This window comes from Mustela putorius, unplaced genomic scaffold, assembly GCF_011764305.1.
Source record: "Mustela putorius furo isolate JIRA1106 unplaced genomic scaffold, ASM1176430v1.1 tig00000738_pilon_pilon_pilon, whole genome shotgun sequence".
NCBI classification, from domain to species: domain Eukaryota; kingdom Metazoa; phylum Chordata; class Mammalia; order Carnivora; family Mustelidae; genus Mustela; species Mustela putorius.
In genome coordinates, this window is record NW_025421463.1 from 3,757,033 (window position 1) to 3,784,931 (window position 27,899).

Sequence of the window (27,899 nt, forward strand, 5' to 3'; positions counted from 1 at the left end):
TCCGGCCCTTGGGACGGTGTGGCCTGCTGTGACTGCCCTTCAAAGAGGGGAGTGGCTCATTTCTCAGCCGGGCCAGGTCACAGATCTGGGCTAGTCCCCCAGGCCACTTCGGACTCCTCCCCTTCCCACCCACCACTCCCAGTGGTCTTGCCCCTCGGCAGGTGCACAGAGCACTTAACTGTAAACTGGTACCTATCCTATCACTGAAACTGGCCAACAGGTCTATGGGGACTTTGTCAAAGGAGGGGACTGTCATCCCTGTCGTCCACATGTGGGAGCGGAGGTGAGGTTCTGCCCCAGGTGACCCAGCTGGGAAGTATGGGAGGGAGCTGGCCTTGGATGGGAAGTCCATCCGGTGGGCCGGGAGGGGGAAAGCAAACAGCAGCACCCCCAGAAGGGGAGCGATGTATCCTCGAGGGGTGGACACATACGGGCTTAGCACCCCAATCCCAAAACCACTGCTGCTGTGAGCAGCCAGCCGTGTCCTGGCCACAGGGACCTCTGCCTCCAGCGGTACCTCCAGCCGCCCTTGTATACACCCCAGGCTCTGTCCCAGCCCTGGGAGCATGTACCAGGGAGCGGGCATCAGAAGGGGCTGGTGTGTGTGGGGGGCGAGGAAGGTCCTCCCGTCTGGAACTTTCCAGGGGCCTCTCAGCAGAGAGGGAGAGGCTGTCCTCAGCCCCTGACCCACCAGAAGCCAAGCCACGCAGTCGCCCGGCTGGTCATCACGGCGGTCACACGACAGACCCTCACACACCTCCTGCTGGGTGGTACCAATCTGTGTTTATTGAATAACCTACATCCAGGACACAGTGAATGACTTCGTATCAAGGAAACCACAGGTGTATCCCCTTTTCTGTGAAAAAAACACCCCCTCCCACCCCTAAACAATAATGAGAAAAGGCACGATATATACACATGACACAAGGGCTGGCTCACCTGGGGGTCGGGGCGGGGGGGGGGCAGGGGCCACAAATCAGAGTGTGTGTGGGCAGCAGAGACAGAAAGGGGGTAGGTTCCAAGCTGAGCCATTCCAGCCTGCACTTGGAGTCAGGGGGAGCCCTGCTGTGTGCACCCCAGCTGGACCCCCCCACACAGGCAGGGAGCGAGGGATGGCAGCCCCTCTCGGCTTTGCAGCGGACTCTGGGGTCTCAGGCAGTCCTTGGGTCCTGGTAGAAACGGCCTCAGGGGAGGCACCAAGCCAGGCGCATCCAGAAAAGGGAGCACTTTTCCCTCCCAGGGCCCCTGTCAAGGCAGGGGGCATGAGTCCTAGTGTCCTCCCCAGAAAGGGATGGGGAGGGGCTGGGGGCTGGTCCCTGCAACCCCGGCTTATTTTCAGGTCAAGAGTCAGGGATAAAAATAGACAGTGGAGGTAGGAGCTGGGGAGGGCGGGAGTTGAGAGCCCACACTGGAGGCCCCGGTCCTCAGGCCCGAGGAGTAGCTTCATCTCTTCCAGCCCCCTGGGCCTACTCTGAACTTGGGCTGGCGTCCCAGGGGGTGGGGGAGCGGGAAGGAACAGGACAATTAAATAAGATACCATTTATTTTTTAAAAAATTAAAAAATAATGCCGACATTATTTCATGCAACCCCAAGCCTGCCCCCTGCCTCCCACTTGCCTCCCCAGGGCCGGGCTCCCTCCTTCCCTGGCTGTCCTGTGTAATGAAGAGAGAACAACGAACTGGCTTTGTCAGGCACAGGGGAGGGGACACAGACTCAAGATGCCGCAGCAGCTCAGCCCCGAGTCTCGGCAAACCCCAGCACGCGGATATAAAAACATCTGTATAAAAAGGAGGAAGGGGGCGAGTTGGGCCCAGTGCCAAGGGCGAAGTGCTCTGGTGCCCAGAGACCTATGTCCCCCACGGGGAAAGCCTGATAAAAAACAAGCAGCAGGAAAGGGGGATGTTCGGGGAGAGCAGAGCTGGGGAGGGCGGAGGGCCGGAGGCGAAGGCCGAGCACACTGGGAGCCCCCCCGCTGCTTTCAGGTCAGGGAGCTCCCCAGGCTTTCCTTTCCCAGACCTATGGACTCCTGGACCACGGGCCTCTCTCCGCAGCAGATTCTGGGGCTCGGCCCAAGGGGCCTACCAGGTTGAGGTGGTCCAATGCCTCGGCAGGCGACAGCTCAGGAGACCAGGCTCACCCCACAGTTCCCAGAGGGAGCAGGGAGAGAGACAGCTAGACGGAGGGCAGGGAGAGAGACCCCGGAGACAGAGGGAGGAGGGCGAGGGGGCAGGGGGGCTGCCGTGGGCGAGGCCGGGGGTCAGGAGGCGGCAATAGCTGTGCCGCCCCCCAACTTGACAATCATTTGCTGGCAGTCGTTGCACGAGCGCCGGTCACCCGCCTTCTCCAGGGTGCGGGCCGCCTCGGCCAGCAGCACCGCCCGCTGGCCCGGAGAGGACAGGAAGGACAGGGGAAGGTGGCGGCAGGCCAGCAGGATGGCGGTGGCCCGCTCTCGCTGGCCGGGCCAGGCGTCCGCCTCTCCTGCGGGAACGAGACACGAGGAGGAAGCCCTCACTGGGAGGCCGCCAGCACACAGGGGCTGTTCCGAGGGCTTGCTGGGGCTCATTTACTGAACCTCAGACTCCCCTGCCCCCCGCCCCGCCAATGGGGTGCGTTCTGGTGCCCTCCCTGGTTCACAATGACCCGCAGGGCACTCGGCTAGCACCCCGCCTAGAGTTCGGCGGTGGGGCTGAGATGTACCCCTCAGGTGTGCCTCCTGGGCCCCCGCCCCCCTCTCCCTGCTCCTGAGGCACAGCAGCCCTACAGCGCTCCGGGGCTCCTCCCCGGCCCAGCGCTGGGGTGCCCGCGGCCGACTCACCATGCTTGGTGCTCTGGGCCGTGCGCCGGCGCAGACTGTGCTCCAGCAGCTGGTGCGTGCGGGTGGGGCTGGCTCCCGCCATCAGGCGCACGGTGGCTTCATGCAGGAACACCTGGGAAGGGGCGGGGGACATGCCTGTTCCAGCCCCAGCGGACGCGTCTCCCGCCATCTCAGCAGCCACCCCACCATGGCCCTTCGCTGCTCTCCCCGTGGAAGCCACCTCTGTCCTCTGACCTCCAGGCCCAGCAGGCCACTGGGAGCAGCAGCAGGAGTGGGGAGCAGGGTGCAGGCCGGCTGGCGGGGGACAGCGTGAGACTGGGCCCAGAAAGAGGCAAAGGACTGCTCCCCCCTCTCCTGGAGACAAAGAGCGCACGGACACGCCCCCGGGCTGGAAGCTGAGGCGCCTGGGTGCTGCGGGGGTGGGGGTTAGGGGGAGGTGAGGCAGCGGCAGCCAGGGGGCTGGATCCCATTTCCCTCAGTTTCTTCAAAAATAGAGGCCACGAAGTGCTGCTCTTCTGTAAATTCGAGTCACTGGGGAATGGGAGGCAAGGCCTAGGCCTATAATTTTTTGGGATTTCAAGGCTCCTTTATACTCTGTATCTCCATCATGGGGAGGGTCTTGAGTGCCACCCAGGAAGGCCACGGGAGGCCACAGGGAAAGGGGACCACTAAGGAGTGTCAGCAGTGTGGGGGCAGGATGGAAATGGTGCTTCACGACGAGGCCTTTGATGCCAGCCAGGCCCCGAGCAGACCAAGGGGCCCCGAACGCTGGGGGCACACGTCCTCTTTTCCCCGCTGGAGGGTGGGTCACCGGTGATCAATGGGTTTTGTCCACTGGCCATCCTGGCTCACCGCATGCAGGAGGAGTCACAGTGTGACCCGTGAGGGCCCAGGGGAAGGCAGCCTGGCTTTTTCGTGCCCTTCCCCCCTCACGGACACTTCTGGCCTTCTCAAATTTGAGTTTTTAGAAAGTAATTCAGGCAAAAATATGTTGAGTACATTACTCTAATTAGCAATAAAAATAAAACAAGAAAGTTATTTGGGTCCAATAAGCCCAATTAATACGACTGCCCTCGGAGCCTCCTCAGATCCCGCGGCGTCAGCAAGGGATCTTCCGTGCAGTCAGGCAGCAGAACCAAAGCCCCCAGGGGCTCCGAAAATCAATTAAATGAAGTTCTAGGGAGATTCGGTCACTCTGACCCCAGTGAGAAAAACCAGAGTAGAGCTCTCTCCGTGTCCCCCAGCCATCCCAGGGCCAGGGGGTCCTCCCGTCCACGCACTGGGTGGGTGAGAGGCGCTCTGCGCCGGCCTCCGCCCGCGACCAACGGGCCGCTCACCGCCGCCATGCCCGAGGGCCGGGTGCCCAGCAGGGACTCACCTAACACAGGCAGGAGCAGGGGGTCCCCGGCCCCAGGTCTGGGGCTTGACAGGCGAGCCGGCAGACCTCAGAGTTGACCAACTCCGCAACCCCACCCTGGCGCCCCACCGGGTTCCAGGCCCCCCACCCCCGCCCGCCCCTGCCGGGCACCCTGGCCTCACCTTGCGGTAGGCTGGGCGGAAGCCATGAGCCAGCCGGCGCAGGCTGCCCAGGTCCCGCTGGAAACCGGCCAGTTCAGCCCCCGATGCATGGTATGTCTCGCCCAGGGCCTGGCTGGCTCCCGCCTGCTTCTGCCAGAGAGCCGTCCTCAGCGACAGCAGCAGGTCACAGGTCAGCAGCTGGACCACCTGTGGAGTGAGCCCCGAGGGAGGAGACAGGTGACGGGCCTGCTGAGGGGACAGCTATCCCCGTGTGGATCAGGCGGCTCCTCAGCCCCACACTGAGTAGCGCCTAGAGGAGTGGAGGGTCCCAGGGGGGCAGCGGCCTGGAAGACACGCCACAGGGAACAAGAGAGCAGCTCAAGGGTGAGCTCGTGTTCCCGGCATCTGGTCCTCTCTGTGGCCGCAGGTGGGGAAGGGAGGCCCAGGCAGGGGCTAGCTTGTGTGTCAGGGGCAGGAATGAAACCGTGCGGTCTGACAGGGAGGCACAGGTTCCTCCCACACCACAGGAGCCCCCTGCAGGCGGCCTGGCCACTGAAACCCCCAGAAGGCGCCATGGCCCTGGCCCCTGAAACGGAAGGATGGCCAGGAGATGGAGGAAGGAGAGGAGAGGCCCCCATCAAGGCAGCCAAGGCTCAGCCCAGGTGGTCCCTGGGGCTGGGGACACAGGCGTGCGAGAAGGCAGAACCACGGAGCAGCTGAACGCCGGGGTTTAGACCCACAAACCTAAACCTACTGTGGTTTTGCCACCGACTAGCACACGACTGAACCTCCCAGCCTCAGTCTCCTCATCTGCGAAGTGGGCACCGAAGGCTGTTTGTGTTGTATGAGAGCACTGTGTGTGTGTGTGTGTGTTTGTCCCGTGCCCGGCCTTGGGAGGCACTGTCAACGCCAGCCGCTGGTGCACAGACCCCGCACAAGTGGGACCTCATGTACTGTCGTCTGCACGACACCCACGAGGCTGGGCCACCTGCCTGGCTCCCATCAGCACAAGAGAGCAGTGACAGTGAGGAGACAGCCCAGTCCTTTCTGAGCAGGGTCACACGCGGTCCTCCGGTTCAGACGGACGCCCCCAGGATGTTCCCCTTCTCGCCCCTTCGCCAAGGCACTGGACCCACCCTGGACCCTGCCTTGCGCCTGCTCTGTGTCCTGACCCTTTGCCACAGTGTTTTCTGGCTGCCAACAGCCGCCGGGGACACGGAGGAAGCCTTCCTCTTCAAACAGAACCTGACATTTCTAAGGCGCGAGCGTCAGGGGGAGCACCTGTGGACGGGGAGCAGCCTGGGGCTGGATTCTGTCCTTTGAGAGATGCCAGGCTCCACGGCATCTCCTCCTTCTCGGCCCATTCTCCCAGAGAACTACCACCGAGGCACCCCAGCCCCGAAGGCGCCACGGCCTCTCTCCTGTTCCCCAAACCCAGCTGAGACCATCTGCTTCTCTCACGACGACGAACTCCACCGGAGACCATGGAGGAGGGGCACAAAGTGAGCGGTGGCTCCCCCGTGGGCTCTGCTCTTGGGCCCTCTCTGCACCCTGCCCGTCCTGCAGGGCCGGCACGCTTCCTGGGCTCGCCTCAGTACCGGAGGCCACCGGCCAGCCGCTGGGGACCAAGCCTCAGTGAGGGTCTCAGAGCCGAACGCTCCAGGCCACAGCTCATCCCTCCCTTTGTGCAGTGGAAACCAGGCTTCTGAGGGAGCAGACGACGCTTCACTTCTCATTGTGGGGCCCCCCTCCCTTCCCCTCCCCGCCCCTCCGGTGGGACAGGCAATCCCGCAGGGACAGCAGGGGCCCTGGGAGGGGGCACAGGCAGGCAGCGTCCCGAGGGCCAGGCAGGCCTCTGGGATGCACTGTGGAAACATTGCACGGGTACGGCCGGAACATGCAATGCAACTACAATGCACCGCAGCTGCCCGCTCGGAAGCGTACGTGGGGCCGCGGAGGTGCCCGGGGCGGTTGGCGGGTCGGGGCTGTGTGCAGGCACGGGTGGGCAGCCCCTCGAAGGCCGACCTGGGCACCCTGCGCCAACTGCCCAGGGGAAGCACAGAGCCCTGGCCGGCAGGGTCTGGGACTCAGGGAACCCAGCCGAAGCGCAGGCGGAGACACGCTTCCCTGAAGGCTGACAAGGGACCCTGACTGGGCCCAGAGGCGATGCCTGTGGGACAAGCACCTGCTGGCCTGGTTTGTCTTTTGGATGGCCCCACGGGCCGCGTGAACTCGGTGGGCCAGTGCGTCCCTCCCCGCCACAGCCGCCCACCTCCCTGAGGGGCCAGACAAACCCCCACTCACGTGGTTGAGGGGGAGGTCGCCGGTGGCCCCGCTCACGTTGAGGCTGCTCCAGAGGTGGCCGCTGGCCCGCTCGCAGTGGCAGAAGGCACTCTGAGACCCATCTGCCTTCCCAGAGAGTGAGGTGTGCATGGCTCTGCAGGTGTGCAAGACGGCCTTCACCAGAGGGCTCCTGGGCACGGAAAGCAAGGGGAGGGGCGGGAGGTCAGTGGGCATCACCGGGGCACCAGGAGGCGGGGCCTGTGCTGCCACAATGGCTCCAGATCCGAAATGCCGGCCCTGAATGGGGGTGGAGGAGCTCCCCACCCCCACAGCATCTCCTCCATTAGGGATGGGGCGGCAGAGCCCCAGGCCTGGCGACGCAGCCATGAGCAAGCCGAGCACCTGCCTGCGGGCGCTCACTTTCTAGACGAGTCAGAGAGAACATGCACTGACCACGGAAGAGGCAAGCACAGGCGGCAGATGTGCCAGGAAGAAAAGCCAAGCAGAGGAAGAAGGCAGCATCCTGTGAGGGGGGTGGTCAAGGATGTCCTCTCTGGGAAAGGGGCATTTTAGCAGAGACCCGAGGAAACATAGGAGTGAGCTGTGTGGGTTTCTAGAGAGGATTCCAGGCAGAGAAGCAACACGTGCAAAGGCCCTGAGTCTCTGATGGACGGGAGAATATCCAGGGGCCAGCATGACAGTGGAAAGGAAACAGGGAGCAGAGAGAGGGCAGGCCCCGCTCAGCCAAGCCATGCTCCGGGCCCCACCTGCTTCCGACTGCTCCCGGCGGCACCCGGGGCCCACCGCCTTTTCCTTTCCTACTTCTGTGCCTCTGCCGACCGGGACGCAGGGGAGCGCCCCTTCTACCAACTTGTCTCCTGAGACTTAGTCCATCCTCTGTGGCCCCTGGGCTGTCTCCTCCTGTCCTGCCCTCTCCCAGCCTCCTCTGACCGCCCACGGGGTCGGGCCCTTTGTACCCACCTCTGGTCACCCTAACACCAACCTGCGGGAGGCGGACCTCCCTCCCTCTGGCCCAAAACCCCTCTGGGTGAAGAGACATGCTGGCCGCTTCCCAGAAACCACGACTGGCCTGGTGAAGGCAGTCGCGCCAACTGCCCACAGAAGTGGCCGTGCAGGCCTGGCCACTATTGCCTGCTTGTGGCCACAACTGGTTCTCTTGTTCCCTGCTGCCTCTCAGAGCCTAGAATGCACTGCCACCAAGAGGGCCCTCAGTTAAGCATCTACGCAATAAACAATGGAACCAGGAAAGGGGAGGGAGACCTGGGAACAGGGCGTGTGTCGGCTCGGAAAGAATCGGAGACCCAGGCTCACCCACCGGGAACGCCACTAAAGAGCACCTGACAAACCATCTGTGCCTCAGTTTCCTCATCTGTAAAGTGGCCATAATCCCATTTGCTGCCACCTGTGGTGGCATGATGTATGGACTCTATTATATGTAGCTCCCCTCTGAGGGGCCATTCCCTCAGAAGCTGGGTGTTCAGCTCTCTCGGGGCATGTAGCTTCTTTTCACAGAGCAGATCGGGTTGAGGCTGGAGAGGCTGGGGCTGCAAAGGGGCCCCAGAACATCATCATCAGTGAAGAGGGACCCCAGAGGGACTGAATTCAGGGGGAGGAGTGTCTACGGACGGTCTGAGCGGATGCCAGGGCTCTGCTGCTTACACGCGGGGCCCCCGGACGGCGGACCTGCCGTGTCCTCAGCCACCCTGGCTGGGAGGGCACACCTGCAGGGCAGAGCGCCAGGCGGGTGCAGACTGCTCAGGTGCTTAAAAAACAGGTTTCCTGAATGAAATGGGGGTATCAGACCTACCTCAGAGAACCTGCCTAGACCTACTTTTCTCGGCTCCTTCCTGCTCTCCTGGTTCCTGGTCTGCTTGACAGGAAATGTTTTAGCCCTGGCTCTGAGGACCAGACCTGATGGGGCTTTTCTGTCTTGGAGCAATTTACTACTTCTCCGGAGTTGCAGAAGATGTTAGGGACGCGGAGCCAGCAACAGCCAGAGTGTCGGCGGGCAGGGTCGAGCGTCACTATGGGCCAAATGCCCCCCCCAAGAGGCAGGCGCTGAGTCCCCCAACAGGAAGGTCAAAAGCTTCTCTGGTTATGCTCGTGCTACAGGCCCAGGGCCCTCTGAGTGACAGAGCTGACGCAGGGCTAAGAGACGGCTGGAAGGAAACGATACCACACTAGCCCACGAGAGGATTCTCGAGCCCTGCCGAGCCCTGAGCCATCATCACACGGCCTGGCTTCACCAGCAGCTTCCGAAGACGCCAGCAGCCGCGATGCTCTCCCTGCAGCCTGTGGCTCCGCAGGGGCTGGGGCAGATGGCGCCGGGAGTCCGCGGACAGCCGCCGGGACAACACGGCACAGACTGGGCGCTTGCCGAGCAAGGTTTCTCCATGCCGCCCTCTCCCGCCTCTCGCTCTCTCTCCCCATCTACCACGCAGTCCCCCGGCTGCCTGACCATTCACCCCGGTGACCACTCAAATGACCACTCAGACCTGCTCGCTCCCGCTGACACGGAGCAGTGAGCCTGGCACGCAGGCCTCGGGGAGTGCCCCGGGCAGAAGCAAGTAACCGGTCAAGGGGGCTTACGCACTCTGTCACTTCCAGGGCTTTGGGGACACGCTCTACTTCAGTAAAATGAGTTCGTACAGCCGCGTCGTCTCCCTGGAGCCAGCTGATGGCCACCGTGATGGCAGACGTCCACCACCGACAGATGACATCTGGACCTAGAAGGGAAGAGAACCAAACGTGACTCCAGCATCCACAGACCGACGGCGCTCAGCCTGGCTGCTGGCACCTAGTTCCTGTGAGCACAAGCCGTTACCTTCTGGCCGTGGGCTGGGGACCTTTGGATTGTCCCCTTATACAGTTCTGGTGGGACATGAGCCAACACTATCTTTTGGAAAATGTCTGGCAACCTGTATCAAGTGCCTTAAAGATGTTCACTCCTAATAAGGTAGTAATCCCATTCTGGGCAACCTGTCACAAAAAAACTGGCCCCAGATAGAGGGCAAAAAAAAAAAAAAAAGAATAACAAAGGTGTGCACTGTAGTGTAATTTTTTAGAAAGATTTACTTATTTGAGAGTGAAAGAGAGAGAGAGAGAGAGACAGAGAGAGAGCAAGTGCGCGAGCAGAGAGCAGGGGCAGAGGGTGAATCTGACGCAGATGCCTGCGGAGCGAGCTCAGCCCCTGCAATCATGACCTGAGCCAAAATCCAGAGTTGGATGCTCAACCGGCTGAGCCGCCTGGGCGCCCCATGTAGTACAGTTTTTAAGAAAAATGTTGGAAACAACCTGAATCTTCTCCAACAGTCATGAAAAATGGGGCTTCCCAAATGTTCGCAATAAAAGGCTCTTGTTAGAATCTTCAGTCTTTTCCTCTCATCGACTCAAGTTTTCTCTGCTGCCGGTGGTCTCGCCATGTCGGGTGGGGGCTTGGGGAGCAGAGCGCAAGATAAAAGGCGGAAGAGCCTGTGCTTTACTTAAGACAGTCCACAGGGTCAGGGGTCAGGGACCAGGGGCAGTTGCTTTTCTGGAATCTTTCCTCCCCAGGGAGAATGGCCAGCAGAGAGTCTGGCAGCCCCCTCCCCCAGCAGCATCAGAAAGACCTGCCACGCCATCATCCTGACAGCAGTCTACGGACAGAAGCAAAGAATGTCCTGGTGCCAGCTCAGTCAGCGGGCTGCACTGGCTCGACCAATGGGCAGCTGCCCGGATGAAAGTCTCTACAGCAGAGTGTGTCAGACCCAAAAGCAGCCTTGGGGCCCCTGGCCATCCAAGAGTGAGCCACCACCAGGCCCCGGCGTCTGGATCATTGCTGCTCAGTCTGGGTGTTGGGGAAAGCTCCTGCCCCACTCGGCCGGGGCCCAGGAAAGATATCCCACTGCTCGTCATCCCACTTCCAGAATCAGGACTTCCTGTCCTCACAGTGCCACCCAGCTGGGGGCACCTATGAGCTGGGGCTACGTGCGAGTCACAGACACACGCCTCAGAAAGAGAAGATTCTCCAGCACACACTCGTAGCTGCCCCAGAGCCGCTGGGACCAACGGTCCCGGGAAGGAGGGAATCTGGCAACACGAGGCCTGCAGAGCTGACCTGCGGACGCTTACCAAGGGCTGACTTGAGCACGGAGCTGCTGGAGAAGGGCGGGGTCACAATCCCCACGGAGTCCACAAAAGAATTAAGTAATTTCAGGTACTCCAGAGCATTAGAAAATTCACTAGAAAGAAAAGAAACAGTCCCAGTGTACATCAGAATGGACAGACGGCCCTCCCTCATGCCTGGCTTCCAGGTTCCAGTTCCAAGACCCAGTGACCATTCTGGTTCTGGTCCCTTCTCCCGCATCGCACCAGGCACACCCTGAGCCCCGCCCCCAACGCCATTCCCAGTCTCCACAGGCCTGCCTTCCTCACGTGTCCCTGGGCGGCTCCTGATGATCTAGCCATTCCCTTTCATTCCTTGTCCAGCAAAACCGGACTCCTCCCCTGAAGGCCTAGTTCCCAAGTCCTTTCCTCCCACTAGTCATCGATGATGTTGATGTCATGGGGCAGGACTGGCCTCCCTTCCCCGCTCGGGTACACTCCAGCTGGGGCCTGGGCTCTGCGGGACAGTGACTTGGACACCTGTCTGCTCTGCAGGTCTTACTCTGAGGAGACAAGACAGCGCCCCACTGCTCTGTAGGAATAAGAAATTGCTCGGCACACATCCCCAGACGTCTGCCTTCGGCTCGGCGCCCCACATTCCGTTCCTAGGTCTCTGACAGGGCATCCCTCCCCACCCCAAAAAGCACAGCAACCTCGTCAAATATCGCATGCTCAGTCTGGGGGTAAAGGGTAAAGAGGTCAGGCCAGAACTCCCACGGGACTCTCGTGGGGCTGCCAGGTTTGGGAAATAAACACCAAGGACTCATTTGACTGCCCCGCAGACCCTACACTGGGGCTTGTTTCCTGCCAGGAGTGTGGGCCTCGCGGATGCCCGAGGCAGGGGCCCGTCCTGGGGACATTACCAGCTTTCTTCGTCCTGGTCTCCAGCCTTCTTCTTGGCCTGAGGCTTCACCAGCGACTCCACAGCTCGCTCCAGCAGGTTCCTGCAGAACGCCTGGTGGACCTGGGCAATGGGGTCCGCTGAAAAAGAGGAGAAAGGCCAAAAGGGTCAGAGGGTGTTCTCATAAGGCCATTCTGGCTTTGCTGAGAACACAGAGGATGGGCAGAGGAAGCCCAGAAACAGCTCTCCTGTCTGAATGGGAACTGAACCCCCTTCTCCAGCAAAGCCCCAAAGCGCCCTATTCAATAGCTGGAAGGTAGGGGGACGTGAGGTAGGGCAGTGCTGTGTCTCCTGGCAGTGCTCGACTTCCATTCAAGGTTGGGGCAACAAGCCTCAGCAGGAAACAGAAACGGGAAGGTGGACAGTCAGCAGAGGACAACAAAGTAGTGGCCGCCACCTTGACATGACATGCTCTTGTTTTCCAGAACTTTGTGGCCAATGATGGTCTGGCTGCGCTGATTAAACAAGTGGCCTCGTATTGCTTGCAACAGCTGTCACGGCCAAGTTCCCAACTGGCAGGCCCGAAGCAGGGTGGCAGCGGCCCCTTCCCTCCTGTCCCATGCAGGGGTGGGGGCTGCCACCTGACAAGGATGGGGAACACATTCTGGGCAATAGGACCTAGAAATGGAGCCCCCACGAGGTGAGAAAGCCTATGGAAGTCTGCAGTGTAGACAACGCAGACTGTGGGGATGGAGCTGAGATTCAGGATGACTTTAACTTTTATCCTTTCTTTTTGGTGTTGCGCACCATCGTTACACTTAAGCCATAAGTGATTATTTTTGAAAAAAAGATAGTGGAAGCTCGCGCCCGGGACATTTATCTGCAGAACACGCCCCACTCTCCGCATGCGCCCACTTTAGAGAGGGGAGAGCACGCAGGGAGCAGAAAGCCATTGGCCGCTCAAGTCTGAGAGTGGGACAAGTCGCCTCCAATCACTGTCAGACACCAGGGACAGCAAGCCAGCATCTCCATGCCTGGGGGCCTGTCCCCGCCAACACTCTGAGCACTTGATGACTGCCCGTCGCCTACTGTTTTCGAACTGCTCCGTATACGACTGCTTTCCAGCGGGACTGGGGGGCTGGGGCCAGTGAACAGCAGCTCCACTCATCCTTTGGGTCTCCAAAGAACCCAGAACAATGTGATGGAGGTAAGGGCCACGGGCTCTGAATGTCAGAGAGAGGCGAGCTGCAAACCTAGCTCAGCGGCCAGCCAGGTTTGTGACGTCCCTGAGCTTTGAGAACGAGACTGAGACCACCTGTGTCCCCGTGTGTTTGGAGCACGGTCCCCCTGAAGTCCTGGAGGCTCTCGTGGCTTTTCTCCAATCCCCGATGGCTGCCAAATGCTCACCTGGGTTCCTCTGAGCACAGTAGAGGCTCTCCTTGGCAGCCGACTTCACCGACCAGCTCCGCTCCATGAAAAACTTCTGGCCCAGGGGGTGACAGAGCCAGCGCAGTGAGTCGGGGACTGCGCTGCGCTCCGGGCCACACAGGCTCTGGGCTCTACTAAGGAAGTAGCTCTGCAGAAGAACAAGGACCAGGGGTGATTCCAGGGTGGCAGAATGCCAGCTGCAGCCACCATGGGGCCATCGGAAAGTACCACCGTGGTGGAGGCAGGCTGGGGAACGACGAGCAGGGGTGCCAGGCCCCTCACCTCCATGGAAATAAACGCCACCAAAACCAGGGCAAGTGGCTCTGGGGGAGCCAGTTCGACTTGGTGACTGGCAAGAGCTGGGGGCAAGGTTTCAGGGCACATGGGAAGCCCCTGTTGCACCCTGCCCTGCTCGGTTGGCCTCACCCTCGTGCAATCTCCCTCTGGCCCTGCTGGTGTTCAGCCTGCAGAGGTGAGGAGGGGAAGTTCGCAGAGGAGAGGTCATGGAGGCTCTGCAGCTGCGTGTCCACCCTCAGCCCTGTGAGGGCCTCGCAGGGCCAAGCCAGCAACCCCCCCACCCCTGCCAACCACCAGATCCTGGGACTTTTCCTGATCCGACATTTTAATTATCCTTAAGAATATTTTGAGGCAAAAGAGTATTCTGCTTTGACTGGTTTTTCATCTCTTTAACCTCTAAGTATTAAGAGTGGAGAAAAGGCACATAGCAAGCAGCTAGGAACTGTTATTTTTGTCACTGTCAACGCTGGAAAACACTAGAATGACGGGGTAGCACCCAGGCTCGACCAAGGATCCACGCAGGCACGCGTGTCTACGGCTGCTGTCCTTCCCCCCAAAGCTGGCTTTGCAAGGGCTTTATCTAGTCCCCTAAAGAGACCGCGGCACCAGGCCTAGAGGATCCCCTGACGGGAACACCACCAGCCTGTGAGCGAAGACTGGGCGAGACTCCGAGAGCCGCTCTGCTGGGCCCTTCGAAGCCAGCGCCCTCGTCTCCCAGGCCCCCCGCCTGCGGGGTCTCATCACTCCAGGCCTCCAGGAAGAGCTGCAGGCGTGCGTCCTGCCATGTTTTCAGAAATTCCGTCATTTAGTGAGAGATGGTATTTTTACTCTAAAAACCACGATTTCCAACCCACAGGCCCACTCAGTGCGGGCTAATGTGGACGAGAAGCTGAGCCGAGAAGGACGGGGCCGAGGGAGACGCACAAGACCCAGAGCTCAGGAAACCCCGAGGGGCCACTGGGACAGGCTCGCGGACTTAACCTTCACACTTCCGCCCATGCCTCCACAAGGAGGGCAGCGCCTCCCTGTCTGGTTCAGTCTGATGGTTCTGACCTTTACTGGGCTCTAAGCAGCCCTCAGCTAATGTAACGGCTTCAGACGACTTGAATGCCAGGGTCAGAAATAGCACCACCGAAGTGCTACTCGGGGAACACAGACCGAGATGACAGACTCTCATGGGGGCGGTGGAGGGTGCATCTGGAGCGTGCTGCCTGAATCGGAGAGAAAATGGCCTGGATGGCCTGGCCCAACTGCCCTACAGAGATCCCCCAACACAATCACAGCACTTCTCCGGAGTCTCTAATCGCCGGGCCAGCAGCACTCATGACCTTCCCTCCTCTTTGCTGACCGCTATATTCGAGACGGGATACAGGAGAACAAATGCAGAGGAACCCCATGACCTTCACCTGACCCTCAACAAAGCGCTGCAGAATCTGAGCCTGTAACTGCAGTGGAGGAGCCTGAATGGGCCAAGAGTTTGGGCGTGGGGCGCTGGCAATCCCAAGGTGTCTGAAGTCAGAGAAGCTTCTCCGGGCTGCTTCATCAGCAAGGGAGCACAGTGCCACTCCAGGGGAAACTGAGAACGACTGGTCCCGGGGTGCCTGGATGGCTCAGTCGGTTAAGTGTCTACCTTTGCCTCAGGTCATGATCGGGGGTCCTGGGATCGAGTGCTGCATCAGGCTCCCTGCTCAGCGGGGAGTCTGCTTCTTCCTCTCCCACTCCCCCCGCTCATGCTCCCTCTCTCTCTCTCTCTCACAAATTAATAAATACAATCTTTTTAAAAACAAAATAACAATAAAAAACAACCGGTCCCTCAGAAAATCTCAATATCAGCAAGAAAAGCAAAAACAAAGCCTCGTTAGGCGGTTTTGCAAAAGGAACCCAAAGAATGACTTAGAAAATCATTAAGTTAGAATATATTTGTAAGCTTAATACTGCAGAAAAACCTCAGTTCTAAGACATCTCAGTGTGTGTGTGTGTGTGAGCTGGAGTTTAGCGGTTTGTATTAATAAGACATATAAATCCTGGGGTACAATCATCCACAGTATAATTTCTAGGAGGCAAACTGAAAGAATGATTTCTGTTGCTCTTTTAATTTTCCTGGCATTATCACCCTACGATAATCTCCCTAAATTTTACAGACAGAATCTCCCCTGGCTGCGGCCTAGGAGCCTGGTCCCCTCTAACTCATTTGCTAACCGCCAAACCAAGCAGCTGTGGCAGGAGACTCAGAACTGCTCAGATCCTGAGAGCCACCCTGCAGTTCCTGGCCAGGCCCAGTTCCACAGTGTCCCTCCCACACCAGGCTCACCCCATAGTTCCCAAACTGTGTGCCGAGGCACCCCAAAGCACCCAGGGAACGTGCAGGGGCACCCCGGAAAGTTCACATTTCTGAAGTAAATACAGCCACGCCCAACACGAGTCTGACGCCACGTGAACTACGAAGTGGTAGTTTGAAGTCTCGATGTGAGACTGCACGATCTCCCTTTGGATGTCATATCTTCATGAAGCTGAGTTTTAAAAGGCTATTGTAATAAAAAGCAAGCACTGGGGGCGCCTGAGTGGCTCAGTCGGTTAAGCATCTGCCTTCGGCTCAGGTCATGATCCCAGAGATCTGGGATGGAGCCCCACGTTGGGCTCTCTGCTCAGTGGGAGTCTGCTTCTCCCTCTCCCTCTGTACTTTCTGCTCACTCACTCGCTTGCTCTAATAAATAAGTAAATAATCTTTGAATAAATAAATAAATAAAAGGAAGCACTGTCTGAAAATCAGAAGTTGGTGGTGGTATTATTCTGCTTTCAAAGTCTGAGAAGGTATGTGACACCCAACAGGTCCATGTACCCCAGTGATCAGTAATATTAGTTATCAAGAAAAAAAAATACTATTTCTTCTTTCAACTTTGTGTCTATTTCTTCAATAACTACTAAACTGTTAAGACATAAATGTGTATTAAGATGTCTGTACCTAATTAATAAACAGAACTGTTAGGTATTTCTTTTAGCCCAGGGCAACCATGAAAAAATTACTGAGACTCAAAGGGTGCCGTGAAGTGAGAAAGATTAGAAATCTCTGGTCTAAATCATTTTCAGAGGCCAGCCCTCTGCTTGCTCTCAAAGCCCGACTCATTTGCCAGCTAAATATATTCGACTGGGGCGCCTGGGTGGCTCAGTGGGTTAAGTTTTTGCCTCCGACTCGGGTCACGGTCTCAGGGTCCTGGGATGGAGTCCCGCATCGGGCTCTCTGCCAGCGGGAAGCCTGCTTCCCCCACCCCCTACAGGGAAGGACTGTCTCTGAGTCTGGCCCCTCTCAAGAGATGCCAATCCATGAAAGGGGTGGTTCCTTTCCTAGAAATCAGTTCCTCTCCTAGGCTCAGCCTTACTGAAAACCCAACTCTGGCCATACTGATGGTGTTCCAGACATTAATGCCCTCAGAGCACACACCACCACTTCTAGAGATTTCACCTCAGGAGAGACTTGGACAAGCAGGTGAGGACAGTGTGAGGGGACATGGCCCGTAGCACCGTAACTGCAAATATGGGAAGCAACCAGACGCCCCCCAGCAACCATGCTGCGGTGCAGGAGCCTCCGTGGAGTAAGGAGGCCACAAAGACAAAGGCCCAAGACTCACTGCTTGCTTGGAAAAAAGCAAGTGGCAGAACAGGGAAAGCAGACTCACCAGTGTGCAGGAAGCCCGGTGTGGGCCTCGATCCTGGGACTCTGGGATCATGACTGGAGCCAAAGGCAGCTGCTTAACTGACTAAGCCACCTAGGTGCCCCAGTAGGGGCAGTTTCAAGGGCACCATCTTTCTGATCCTCGGCTGCCACACACACACCCTCCTCAAGTGGGCTGCGTCCCTCAGAAGCGCAGCTTCGTCTTGGCAGTAAGGACAATCAAAACCCCAGTGAGGCTTCTGGGATGATACGACGATCCCAACATTTACACGGAAAGGTAAAAGAGCAAAACCTAGTCACTAAAGCCAGAGGGCTGAGATTCAGCCACTAGGGGAATGTGGTGTTGGCATAATGGAACATACTGGAGCATCCAGAAGCAGACTGGGCACTTGATTTATGACAGAAGCGCCACTTGGTGCTGTGGGGCAAGAACAGTCATTTTATTTATTTATTTTTTAAGATTTTATTTATTTATTTGTCAGAGAGAGAGAGCACAAGCAGGCAGAGTTGCAGGCAGAGGCAGAGAGAGAAGCAGGCTCCCTGCTGGACAAAGAGCCTGATGCGGGACTTGATCCAAAGATCCTGGGATCACGACCTGAGCCGAAGGCAGTGGCTTAACCGACTGAGCCACCCAGGTGTCCCAAGGACAGTCATTTTAATAACAGAGTCTGGGGGCAGGGAGATTTGCATATGGAAAAATAAAGTAGATCTTACATCTCCACCTCACACAAAAAGGTCAACTCCAGGTGGATTTGGGCTTGGGTCTGGAAATAAATACAGTAGAGCGTCTTTACGACTGAGACAGGGCAAAGATTCACTGCACAGGACGTAAAGTCACTAACTGTAATGGAAAAGACTAATCGTCTGATTTCGTGAATATTAAGAACTTGTGCTCATCAACTGACACCGGGAAGAGAGAGACTAGGTGGGGCCCCTGTGCGGCTCAGTCAGCTGAGGGTCTGACTCTTGGCTTTGTCTCGGGTTCTGAGACTGAGCTCAGTCCATGCTCAACATGGAGTCTGCTTGAGATTCTCTCCCCGGCCCCCAATCCATACACTCTCTTTCTAAAAGAAAGAAATAGGGGCGCCTGGGTGGCTCAGTGGATTAAGCATCTGACTCTTGGTTTTGGCTGAGGTCATGATCTCAGCACAGAGTCTGCTTGAGATTCTCTCTCCCCCTCTGCCCCTCCTCCTGCTTGTGCTCCCCCTCTCTCAAATAAGTAAGTTAGTCTTAAAATAAATAAATCTTAAAAAGAGAGAGACCGGGCAAGCCATAGAAGGAGATACATGCAAAAAGCATATCCCACAAAGGATCAAAGTCAGAATAAAGAACTTCAATCAATAAAAAGAAGACACGGGTGTCTGGGTGGCTCAGTGGGTTAAAGCCTCTGCCTTCGGCTGAGGTCATGATCCCAGCATCCTGGGATCGAGCCCTGCATCAGGGTCTCTGATTAGCAGGGAGCCTGCTTCCCTTCCTATTTCTCTGCCTGCCTCTCTGCCTACTTGTGATCTCTGTCTGTCAAATAAATAAATAAAACCTTTAAAATAATAATAATAATAGTAAGATTGCTGGGTGCCTGGGTGGCTCAGTGGGTTAAGCCTCTGCCTTCAGCTCAGGTCATGATCCCAGGGTCCTGGGATTGAGCCCCGCATCGGGCTCTCTGCTTAGCAGGGAGCCTGCTTCCTCCTCTCTCTGCCTGCCTCTCTGCCTACTTGTGATCTCTGTCAAATAAATAAATAAAATCTTTAAAAAAAAAAAAAAGACAGACATTGCAAATAAACAGGTATAAGACTTGAACGTGGTTTTCACAATAGAGATTATCCAAATGGCCAACAAAAAGGTACTCAACCTTGTTAATTCCCTGGAAATTATAAATGAAAACTATGAGATACCAGAGATATCAGAAGGGCCATGAATGATGGGATCATGTGTTTGGCGAGGAGGCGGGACCGGAACTCTCTTTCCTACACTGCTAATGGAGTGGAAACCGGTGCAGCTGCTCGGGAAAACTGCTGGGCACGGTCTACTAAAGCTGAACACCATTGGAGCCGCTGACCTGGTGGCACCGTCCCTACAAATGCAATCACACACTCACCACAGGATGGACAGTGACGTTCACAGCAGCACTGTTCATGATAACCATGAACAGGAAACTCCAAAAAGTCCATCTCTAGGTCTCACCATAGAATGGACGATCTCACTGTGTGCAGCAAGACAAACGAATCTTGCTCACAACCCTGCACAAAAGCAGCTGGACACACACAGTACCTACTGTTCGACTCTCCTTTCATAAAGTCCCAACAGACACAAACACCTAGTGACCAGGATGGTGGCTACTGTGGCTGGAGGCCTTGGGGGTAGGTAGGGGGAGTTTGCTGACTGCAAGAGATGCTTCTGGGGTCCTGGTCATGCTCTGTTCTCAATCTGTCTGCTGGCTGTGTGAGTGTATTTGCTCTCTGAAGTCACTGAACTGTTATTTATGATTTGTGTACTTTTCTCCGCGCATACTATACTTCAATAAAAAGTTTACAGAAATAACAAATAAGAGGCAGATTAACTTATGGTGCCAGAATTCAGAATAATGGTTACCTTTGTAGGGGGCAGTGTGAGTAAAAGCCTGCAAAAGCTTCTGGGGGTAATGGGAAGTTCTACTTCTTCTTTTTTTAAAGATTTTATTTATTTATTTGACAGAGACAGAGATCACAAGTAGAAAGAGAGGCAGGCAGAGGGAGAGAGAGAAGCAGTCTCCCCACTGAGCAGAGAGCCCGATGTGGGGCTTAATCCCAGGACCACGAAACCACGACCTGAGCCGAAGGCAGAGGCTTGACCCAGAGCCACCCAGGCGCCCCCTGAATGAACATCTTATCTAAGGTCGCTGAAATAGGGTTGAGACACAGAAAGTACATGGGGCTTTCCTGTGTCCTCTGTCACCTAGACAATGGTGACACACTTCAGGAAACCTCAGTGTCCCCAAAGGGCACATTCCTATTCATCAGCTCCTCAGTGCCACGACTGAGCTACAGCAGCAAACGGAGATATGCTCGCTCTCTGCTGAACACAGCGCATGTACTCAGCAGCCTACTCAACGCGGGCACCGAACAAAACGTCTCTTTCTGCTGGAGTAAGAGAAAGCCCGAGGTCAGCAGACGTGGGGAACCAGCTGATAACAAGGACTGTGAACTCCCAAGGCTGGCCCCATGCCGGGCACAATGCTGGCGCCTGATAATAGCTGTCTGTTCCTGCCCCGGGTCTGACCTGAACTCCTTGAAGACGTGCACTGTTTTCCGTTTCTGGACTGAGAGTAATAGAAGATATGCACTAACTACACTTTGTGTGACTAAAAACACTAGGAGACACAACCATAAATATCTCAAGAATTTTTATGACCACTCGAAGAACAGAAGGGTCATATATTTAACCCCCGAGAATGTGGGTCACTGTCTCGCTGAATCCCTCTTATTTCAGGCACTGAAATGTCCTGCTTATGCTTATTAAGGGCCAGGAGGGCTTTTGTTATCTTGTGGGCCGGCTTTGTTTCGTGCCTCAATATTTGTGAAATGACCCACTGACTCAGTATCTACCCGTCTAGGTAGTTGGCCCCTGAAGGCAGAGCCCACACCTGTTTCTGCATCTCAGCTCCTGGCCAGGGAGGGGCGCCTCCCACTGGTCTGCAGGAGGGAGCCGCAGGGTACTCACCGCCAGGAAGCCTAGCTTGCCCCCACACCGGGTCTTGAGCCCCATAGCCGCCGTCAGATGGATCTCAACCAACGTGCTCGGTGGGATTTTCTCTTCTGCGCATTCGGCCAAGTTCACGGCGCACAAAGCCATGTGTACATCAGAGCAGGCAGACCCTGCAGGAAGCTTCCCTGTGGCAGGCAGAAACAGGCACTGAGTTGACAGATTCCTCCAAACCCAGCTTTTTTTCTGTGTTCTCCAGTGTAATCAGAGCAAGAGCACAAGGACTAGAGAAAGTATTTGAACTCTGTCATCAGATGCTCCCAGCTCAGATGCTAGACTCTGTGAGCGAGGAGCTGTCTGTTCCTTTCTACCTCACAGGCTATTGGGGCCGAGAGGAAATGCATGTCAAGTGCCTCACATGTGGCCCACGGCTGTTTGCAGGTGGTTGCACAGGACTCAGAGGTAGGCACTGCGACACTTTCCAGACACAACCATGTTCTGGGAAACATCTTGCGTCTCCAAACATGGAGAAAGGTAGTAAAAATTGAAAAAACAACAAGAAAAAAAAATGATGTGAATTTATTTTCATTGTAAAAGAACGCATAATATCTAATACATCCCTTTTTGAGGAGTAAGTAACAAAATGGCAATGCCGTTGGACACATCTTGGTTAGCCATGGAAGGCTAGGAATGTTTTCCTACACACTCTGTGTGAGGGTTGCAGTTACGTGGTGTGACCCTGAAGTCAGGGGCGGAAGTGCCCCTGTGTGCGCAATGAGGGCCCATCAAGGCCATGAGGCTGTCACACTGTTGCTGGCTTTGGTCCTTGCTACAGGGCCGGGCGGGGGCCAGGACAAGCCAGCTTTGCTCGGGGAGGCTGTGCTTCAGGGGGACCCATGTCAACAGTCCAGACAGTGGCCGAGCCCTGACCTCGTCAGCCCTACATTCTTCATCCAGGGCCACCCTGCCTCCCCCATCTTTCTGTTAGCCCCTACACTTTGTTCTGCATGGACATCAGGTGTCGCTCTCCCCCAGGAGACACCATCTGGCTTTCTCTCTTCAGGGGAGGGAAGGTGGAGGGCAATGACAGGACCAGGTTTTAGTCACTTGTCCTTTCCATGCCTTAAATAAAGCCAGGCCCACAGAGCGCTCAGCAAATGTGCAGGGAATGAGCGACACACCCCAGGTGGAATTCTCCAGAACAAGACAGCTGGGAGGATGAAGCCTCCTGAGCAGAGAGCTGGGAGGGAGCTGGTGCCATGCCCTGAGCGTACTCTGAGAGGGGAGAGAAGAACAAAGCCGGGTCTGCGGACAGGACCCGCTCCCAGAACTCTACCGTGATCCCAGGTGTTAAAACCCCATGGCTGGCCCCACGGGTCTCATCTCCCATTCACTCCACGCCTGGGGCCTGCTAGCGCCCCGTTTCTGGGCCGAAGCTCCCTCCCCGGGGCATGTCCACCACCTTGCTGTTAGCACGCCCCACTGCTGCTTTCTGGCCTTCAGCGGTTATCCCCGTAGCGACCTCCCTTCCTGAGCCCTGACTCCGGTCCCCGGCACCAAACCTCCCGGACAGCCTTCGCCTGGCGCCTGCCCCTGGCCTGCCCATGATATGTGATGTTTTTCTGGGTTCCTTGAGGGTCCCCTTCCAAAGGCCTCTCATCAGCAACGTTGGCTTTCATTCGCACTGAAGGTCAAAGACCAAGCCCCCTTCTCGGGCCACGGGTCCAGCTCGCCCACCGCCACGCATCATTTCCCGCCAGTTCTCACAGGCAAGTGTTCAAAACCAAACTCCTCCCTTCTCCCTGGAAAACTGCTGCCCAGCCGTTCCCCCTCACCTTTTTTTTTTTTTTTTTTAAGATTTTATTTATTTATTTGACAGAGAGAAATCACAAGTAGATGGAGAGGCAGGCAGAGAGAGAGAGAGAGGGAAGCAGGCTCTCTGCTGAGCAGAGAGCCCGACGTGGGACTAGATCCCAGGACTCTGAGATCATGACCTGAGCCGAAGGCAGTGGCTCAACCCACTGAGCCACCCAGGCGCCCCTCCCCCTCACCTTTGCTGGCAGCAACACCATTCCCCCAGACTCTCAAGAAGCCAGGGAACCGTCCTCACCGCTCTTTTCATGACCCTCATGTCCACTGGGCCCCCAATTCTGGTCAATGCGAGCTTCTGCTCTCTCTCTGCCTGTCCCCCCCCCCCCCCGTCTCCAGCTGCATCTGCCCCCATCTGGCCTCCACGACACCAGCCTTCATCCGCTGCCCGCCCACTTTCTACCTGCCAGCGGAGTGAATCTGCTCACTTCAGAATCTGATGACATCATCACTGCCTGGCTCTGTCACCGCCCCCTCCCCTTGCCGGCTGGCTCTAAGCCCACCAAGCTCTTCTTCCCAAGAGTCATCCCGCTGCCTGGAAGGCACACCCCCTTCCACTTGGCTGGAGAACCATCTTGTCATGCAAAGCCGAGACCTTCCAGAAAGTCCTTCCTGAAACCCTCAACAGTAACCCCCGCCCTGCAACTGAAACCGGGGCCTTCCGCTACCTCCACCACCCAAAATCGGAACTCACTTGCAGACCGGGCTGCCAGTTATCAGGGCAGGAGTTTGCTGAATGAAATGGATGACATTTCACTGAATCTACGGTGACATCTGTTTTAAGTCTACTATTAAGTACCACTAAGGAAAAAAGAGAGCCAACTCTGCCACACCATCCACTGTGTAAAGGACACGGCCCAAGTGTACAGAGGTTAATGTGAAAACGCATGTGCCTTAAACCGATGAGCTACGGTAACGAGCCATGTCTGTAGCCAGGGATGTGGGCGGTCTGTCCGGGTGTTCTAGAAGAGCAGCATGAAAACGGCTTTGGCCGGGGCAGAGAGCAGGCAAACCAGGCCCGGGGTGGGGAGACGGCCCGGGGGCCTGCTGGGCATGGGCAGCGCCCCTCACCTGTGATGTGCAGCTGGTGCAGCCTGTGGTAGGCCAGGGCCGCGTCCCGGGCGCTGGCCTTCGCTTCGTCCTCGAAGCCCGCCGCGGTGGCCGGAGGGGCGGCCCGCCGGCGCTGGAAGACCTTCCTCAGCAGCCAGCGCACCAGGCGCAGCTTCTGTAGGCTGTAGCGAATCACGTTCCAGGAGAGGCTGCAGGCTAGGTCCAGGCGGGATGTGGGCAGGGCCCGGCCCAGCACCGACAGGCAGGTCTGCAGGTTGGCCGCGGCGGCTGCAAAATCCCCCTGTAAGGCAGCAAGTGTGGGGGGGGGGGTTGTTCACTGCGATCTCACTGTGGCCTTTTCATTTTGCTTTCCTTTTTTATTTTTTAAGATGTACTTATTTATTTTAGAGAGGGGGGCAGGGACAGAGGGAGTGAGTCTTCAGCAGACGCTCTCTGCTGAATGCCGAGAGGCAGGCTCAATGCAGCGTCTTGTCTCATGACCCTGAGCCCATGACCTGAGCGGAAACCAAGGGTCAGACACCTAGCCGACTGCACCACAAAAATTTTTACTTTCCCTTCACTCCCTAGGTGATCAGAATAACACATGATCACTGAAGAGTGTGGGAAAATTCAGAAAGCAATGAAAGGGTAAGAAGAAATCACCTGTAACCTTACCTCCCATGGTTACTGACATTTTCATGCATTCTCTCCTGGCCTTTTTACTAAATTGCGATTGTACTGTGGTCTATCTTTGAGCAAACACTATTGAAAATTTCCTACTGTAGCTTTTTTTTTTTTAAGATTTTTAAAATTTATTTATTTGACAGACAAAGATCACAAGTAGGCAGAGAGGCAGGCAGAGAGAGAGGGGGAAGCAGGCTCCCTGCTGAGCAGAGAGCCCGATGTGGGGCTCGATCCCAGGACCCTGGGATCATGACCTGAGCTGAAGGCAGAGGCTTTAACCCACTGAGCCACCCAGGCGCCCCTCCCACCGAAGTTTTACACATAAGATGAGAAGATGGATTTAAATGATGATCTTTCAGGCTTATATGGCTTTTTAGGCTTTTCGGTTCTCAAAGTGTGGTTCCTAGGGACCAGCAGCATCAGCCCCTGGGATCTTGCTGGAAATGCAAATCCTTGGTGCTCTAGCCCCCTCTCCCCACACCCGCTGAATCAGCAGCTCTGGGGTTCTGATCACCTCCAGGTGATTCTGTTGCCTGCTTAAGTCTGAGAGCCACCATCTTAGACAATCACCTGGCTACACGACTAGAACCAAGGATCTCGATAAACTACTCTATGCCAACCTGAGAGGGTCCAATGGAGAGTCTGTCGGAGAGATCTTTCCCTCATGACCAGCAACCAGAAGGAAACCGCCCTCCGCCTTCTCCCGTCCTGCAGGGGGCACAGCTGCACTTCTGCCGGCGCCATCGCAGGAAGTGGATGGACCAGTACAAGGGGAGCAGCCCTCTCTGGCTGATGGGCGGGTTCCAGAGGCACCTCAACCCTGACCCCGGCCCCTTCTCCCTCCCAGGACCCTCTCACTGTACCTCCGAGCAGCACAGCTCAGACAGAGGCCACCACAGCTCCAGCCTCCCCCACCCTGGAGTCAAGGCCACGTCCCTTCCACTCCACGTCCTATCTCCAGCATTTCCCGAGTCAGGCTTTCCTTTCAATGCCAGGCTCTCGCCGCCTCCGATCCAGTCTATCCCCAGAGCCCCTCACTTGCTTCCGGGCCCCTTCCCGCAGCCCATCCTTCCTGCAGCTGCCAAAACGATCATCAGGAAACACAGACCTGAACATGCCTCTAGGATATACATCTTGGAATGATGTTCTTCTGGGAACAGGCCTGCTTCAGGCGGTAAGCCTCCAACCACCACACCTATAGTCCAGGAGCCACAGCTCTGGCCTGGCTGGCAGCTCCAGGCTACTCGATCAGATTCTCCCCGGTGGGCACTACAGCCCACCACCACCAGCCCATGGGAGAGTCGGCCCATGGTGTACTGCAGCGGAGGACTGTTCCCGCTCTTGTTCCTCTGACAAGTGACCTTGAACTTTTCCTTCGATGCTGTGAGATGCCCCAGAATCCTTCCCATAAACTTTCAGCTAACGTCCCTGCTCAAAAACCTTCCTGGTTCTCCAGAGAACTGGGGGGGAAAAAAAGCCCCAGATCAGTTACTCGTCAACGATCTCTCCAATCTGGGCCCGAGATACATGACCAGCTTTAGCCCTCATCTGTCCCAAATGTATCCTATACTCCAGACATACCTGTTTGCCTGCTGGTCCCCAAGTAGCCCATCTACTCATGACCTCTCCACCTGGAAGGTCATCCCTGCCCCAACTGCTCGGCTCAAGCCCCAGGTTCCCCCGGCCCGGCTCGTGCCGTCTGCCGCAGCTCCCAGAGCACCCTCTTCTTCCTCTGTGATAACACACACCGCAGGTTCTCTCGTGTCCGTGGAATCATTCGCACACAGGGGTCCTCTCCTCTGCTGCCCTGTGACGGGCAGGGGCAGGGTCCTTTCCTGCCGCCCACAAGCACCCGCCCCAGCACTTCGCACACCGGGGTGCTTGGCAGAAGTCACTGAGTTATTAGCTGCAGACCTTACCCTGGCGAGGTCCAGATCTGCCTGCTTCCGATGTCTCCAGAAGGTGACCGAGGGGCGTGAATGGGGCCGGATCACCGGTTCCCCGTGGACCAGCAGCTTCACGAAGACGCTCAGGACGATCACACCATTCACCAGCCATAAGAGGAGTGTTGGCATCATCCAGTCAAACCAGCCTCCAGAACCTGAAGAGGCACGTCTCAGCGGAGCCCACGAGAGCAGTCTGAGGGGACGGCAGGCCCCCGAACTGACCCCTGCATCTAATAGGTTAGAGCCCTCCACCTCATTTTCGGGAGCGTGGAGAACAAGATGGAGTCATGTAGTAACAGTGTCTGAACGCTTTCCGTAAGGATAAGACATAGCCTTATTCCGCACCCCAGGCAAATGTGGGACAGTTCTGTACCCTAAATAGGGACCCTGTAGCCCTTGTCACTATGGAGCCAGGAGCCACAGCTAGATAGCAAAGATAACAAAAATCCTTGTTAGTCAAGGTGGGGGGAGACCATGGGTTTTAAGACTTGGGCAAAAATGCCACATCCTCCTTCAAACAGGGCCACCTACCCTCCCCAGATCCCCAAGCCCAGTGGTAACAGCAGTGTGGGTTCCTGATTTCTTTTGTTCTTACTGACTGAACTCGGACTTGCCCTGTTACTTCCAAAATGTGACTTATGCCAGTCCCTCGCAGGCCCGGTACAAAAGCCGTCTGGGACCCGGTGGACAAGCCGAGCCGAGTGCACACACGGGGCCTGTCCCCTGCCGCAGCAGCCCACCCGTGCCTGGGGGATCCAACGGGCCCTCTACCTACCTGACTCAAGGGACAGGATGCTGCGGCCGGAGCCTGAGTACGGGTGCTGGTCAGAGCCGTGGGCCCCTCCCCACTGCAGCAGGGCGGTCAGGGGGTTGAAGGAGAGGCAGAGGAAGGTGAGGACACACAGCAGAATTCGAGAGCGATCCACCATGCCCAGCGCTACTGGCGGAGAGTCCGGCTCATCCTTGACCTTCAAAGCAGGGCCGAGAGGTTGGAATGAATACTGCGTGGGGTTTTAACAGCATTTTACTTTTATATGTACTGGAGTCAGACTGTGAGATTTAAATTCAAGACTACGAAGTCAGACAGGAAGAGAGCAGGAGGCAAGGAAGAAGCCCACACAGCTCTTCGGCTACTTCTCAAACACTGGCACACTCGTCCTCTTGCCACCTGGGACAAGAACATGTTCTGAAGACCAAAGGCACAGGAGTCCTGCTCATAAAACAGAGCACACAAGAAAATATTCTGCAGGGTTCTGTATAATTCCACAACAGGCAAGCTAATCTAATCTAAAGCAACAGAAAGCAGATCAGTAGTTGTCTGGCGCTGGAGAGGGATGCGGGAACTACCAGCCACGGTGTACGAAGGAACTTTGTGGAGATGGAAATGTTCTATATCTTGATTATAGTGACAGTTACGTAAGCGAACTCTTCATACTATACGCTAGTGCCTTATGCTACTAAAGAACAGCTGCTTTATCTAAGCATGTAAATTCAGCATCAACAGGGGCGCCTGGGTGGCTCAGTAGGTTAGGCATCTGCCTTCAACTCGAGTCATGATCCCTGAGATCTGGAATGGAGCCCCACATCAGGCTCCCTGCTGAGTGGGGAGTCTGCTTCCCCCTCTGCCCTTCACCTTGCTCGTGCTCTCTCTCTCA

General features: G+C 56.6%; 1 protein-coding gene across 2 annotated transcripts in view; it reads right to left on the reverse strand.

Annotated features, from left to right (window-relative positions):
- Positions 1-764: 764 nt before the first annotated feature.
- SREBF2 (sterol regulatory element binding transcription factor 2) overlaps positions 765-27,899 on the reverse strand; it is a 59,069-nt gene continuing 31,934 nt past the window's right edge. For both annotated transcript variants that reach the window (XM_045083780.1, XM_045083779.1), the window contains 12 exons: positions 27,020-27,212; positions 26,218-26,399; positions 23,636-23,915; positions 20,714-20,883; positions 13,030-13,198; positions 11,645-11,762; positions 10,749-10,858; positions 9,232-9,364; positions 6,639-6,807; positions 4,356-4,541; positions 2,817-2,928; positions 765-2,479 (listed from right to left, as the gene is read on the reverse strand). In XM_045083780.1, the coding sequence (XP_044939715.1) occupies positions 2,259-2,479; positions 2,817-2,928; positions 4,356-4,541; positions 6,639-6,807; positions 9,232-9,364; positions 10,749-10,858; positions 11,645-11,762; positions 13,030-13,198; positions 20,714-20,883; positions 23,636-23,915; positions 26,218-26,399; positions 27,020-27,212 (2,043 nt within the window). In that variant the 3' untranslated portion in view covers positions 765-2,258. The remainder of the gene's footprint in view (positions 2,480-2,816; positions 2,929-4,355; positions 4,542-6,638; positions 6,808-9,231; positions 9,365-10,748; positions 10,859-11,644; positions 11,763-13,029; positions 13,199-20,713; positions 20,884-23,635; positions 23,916-26,217; positions 26,400-27,019; positions 27,213-27,899) is intronic.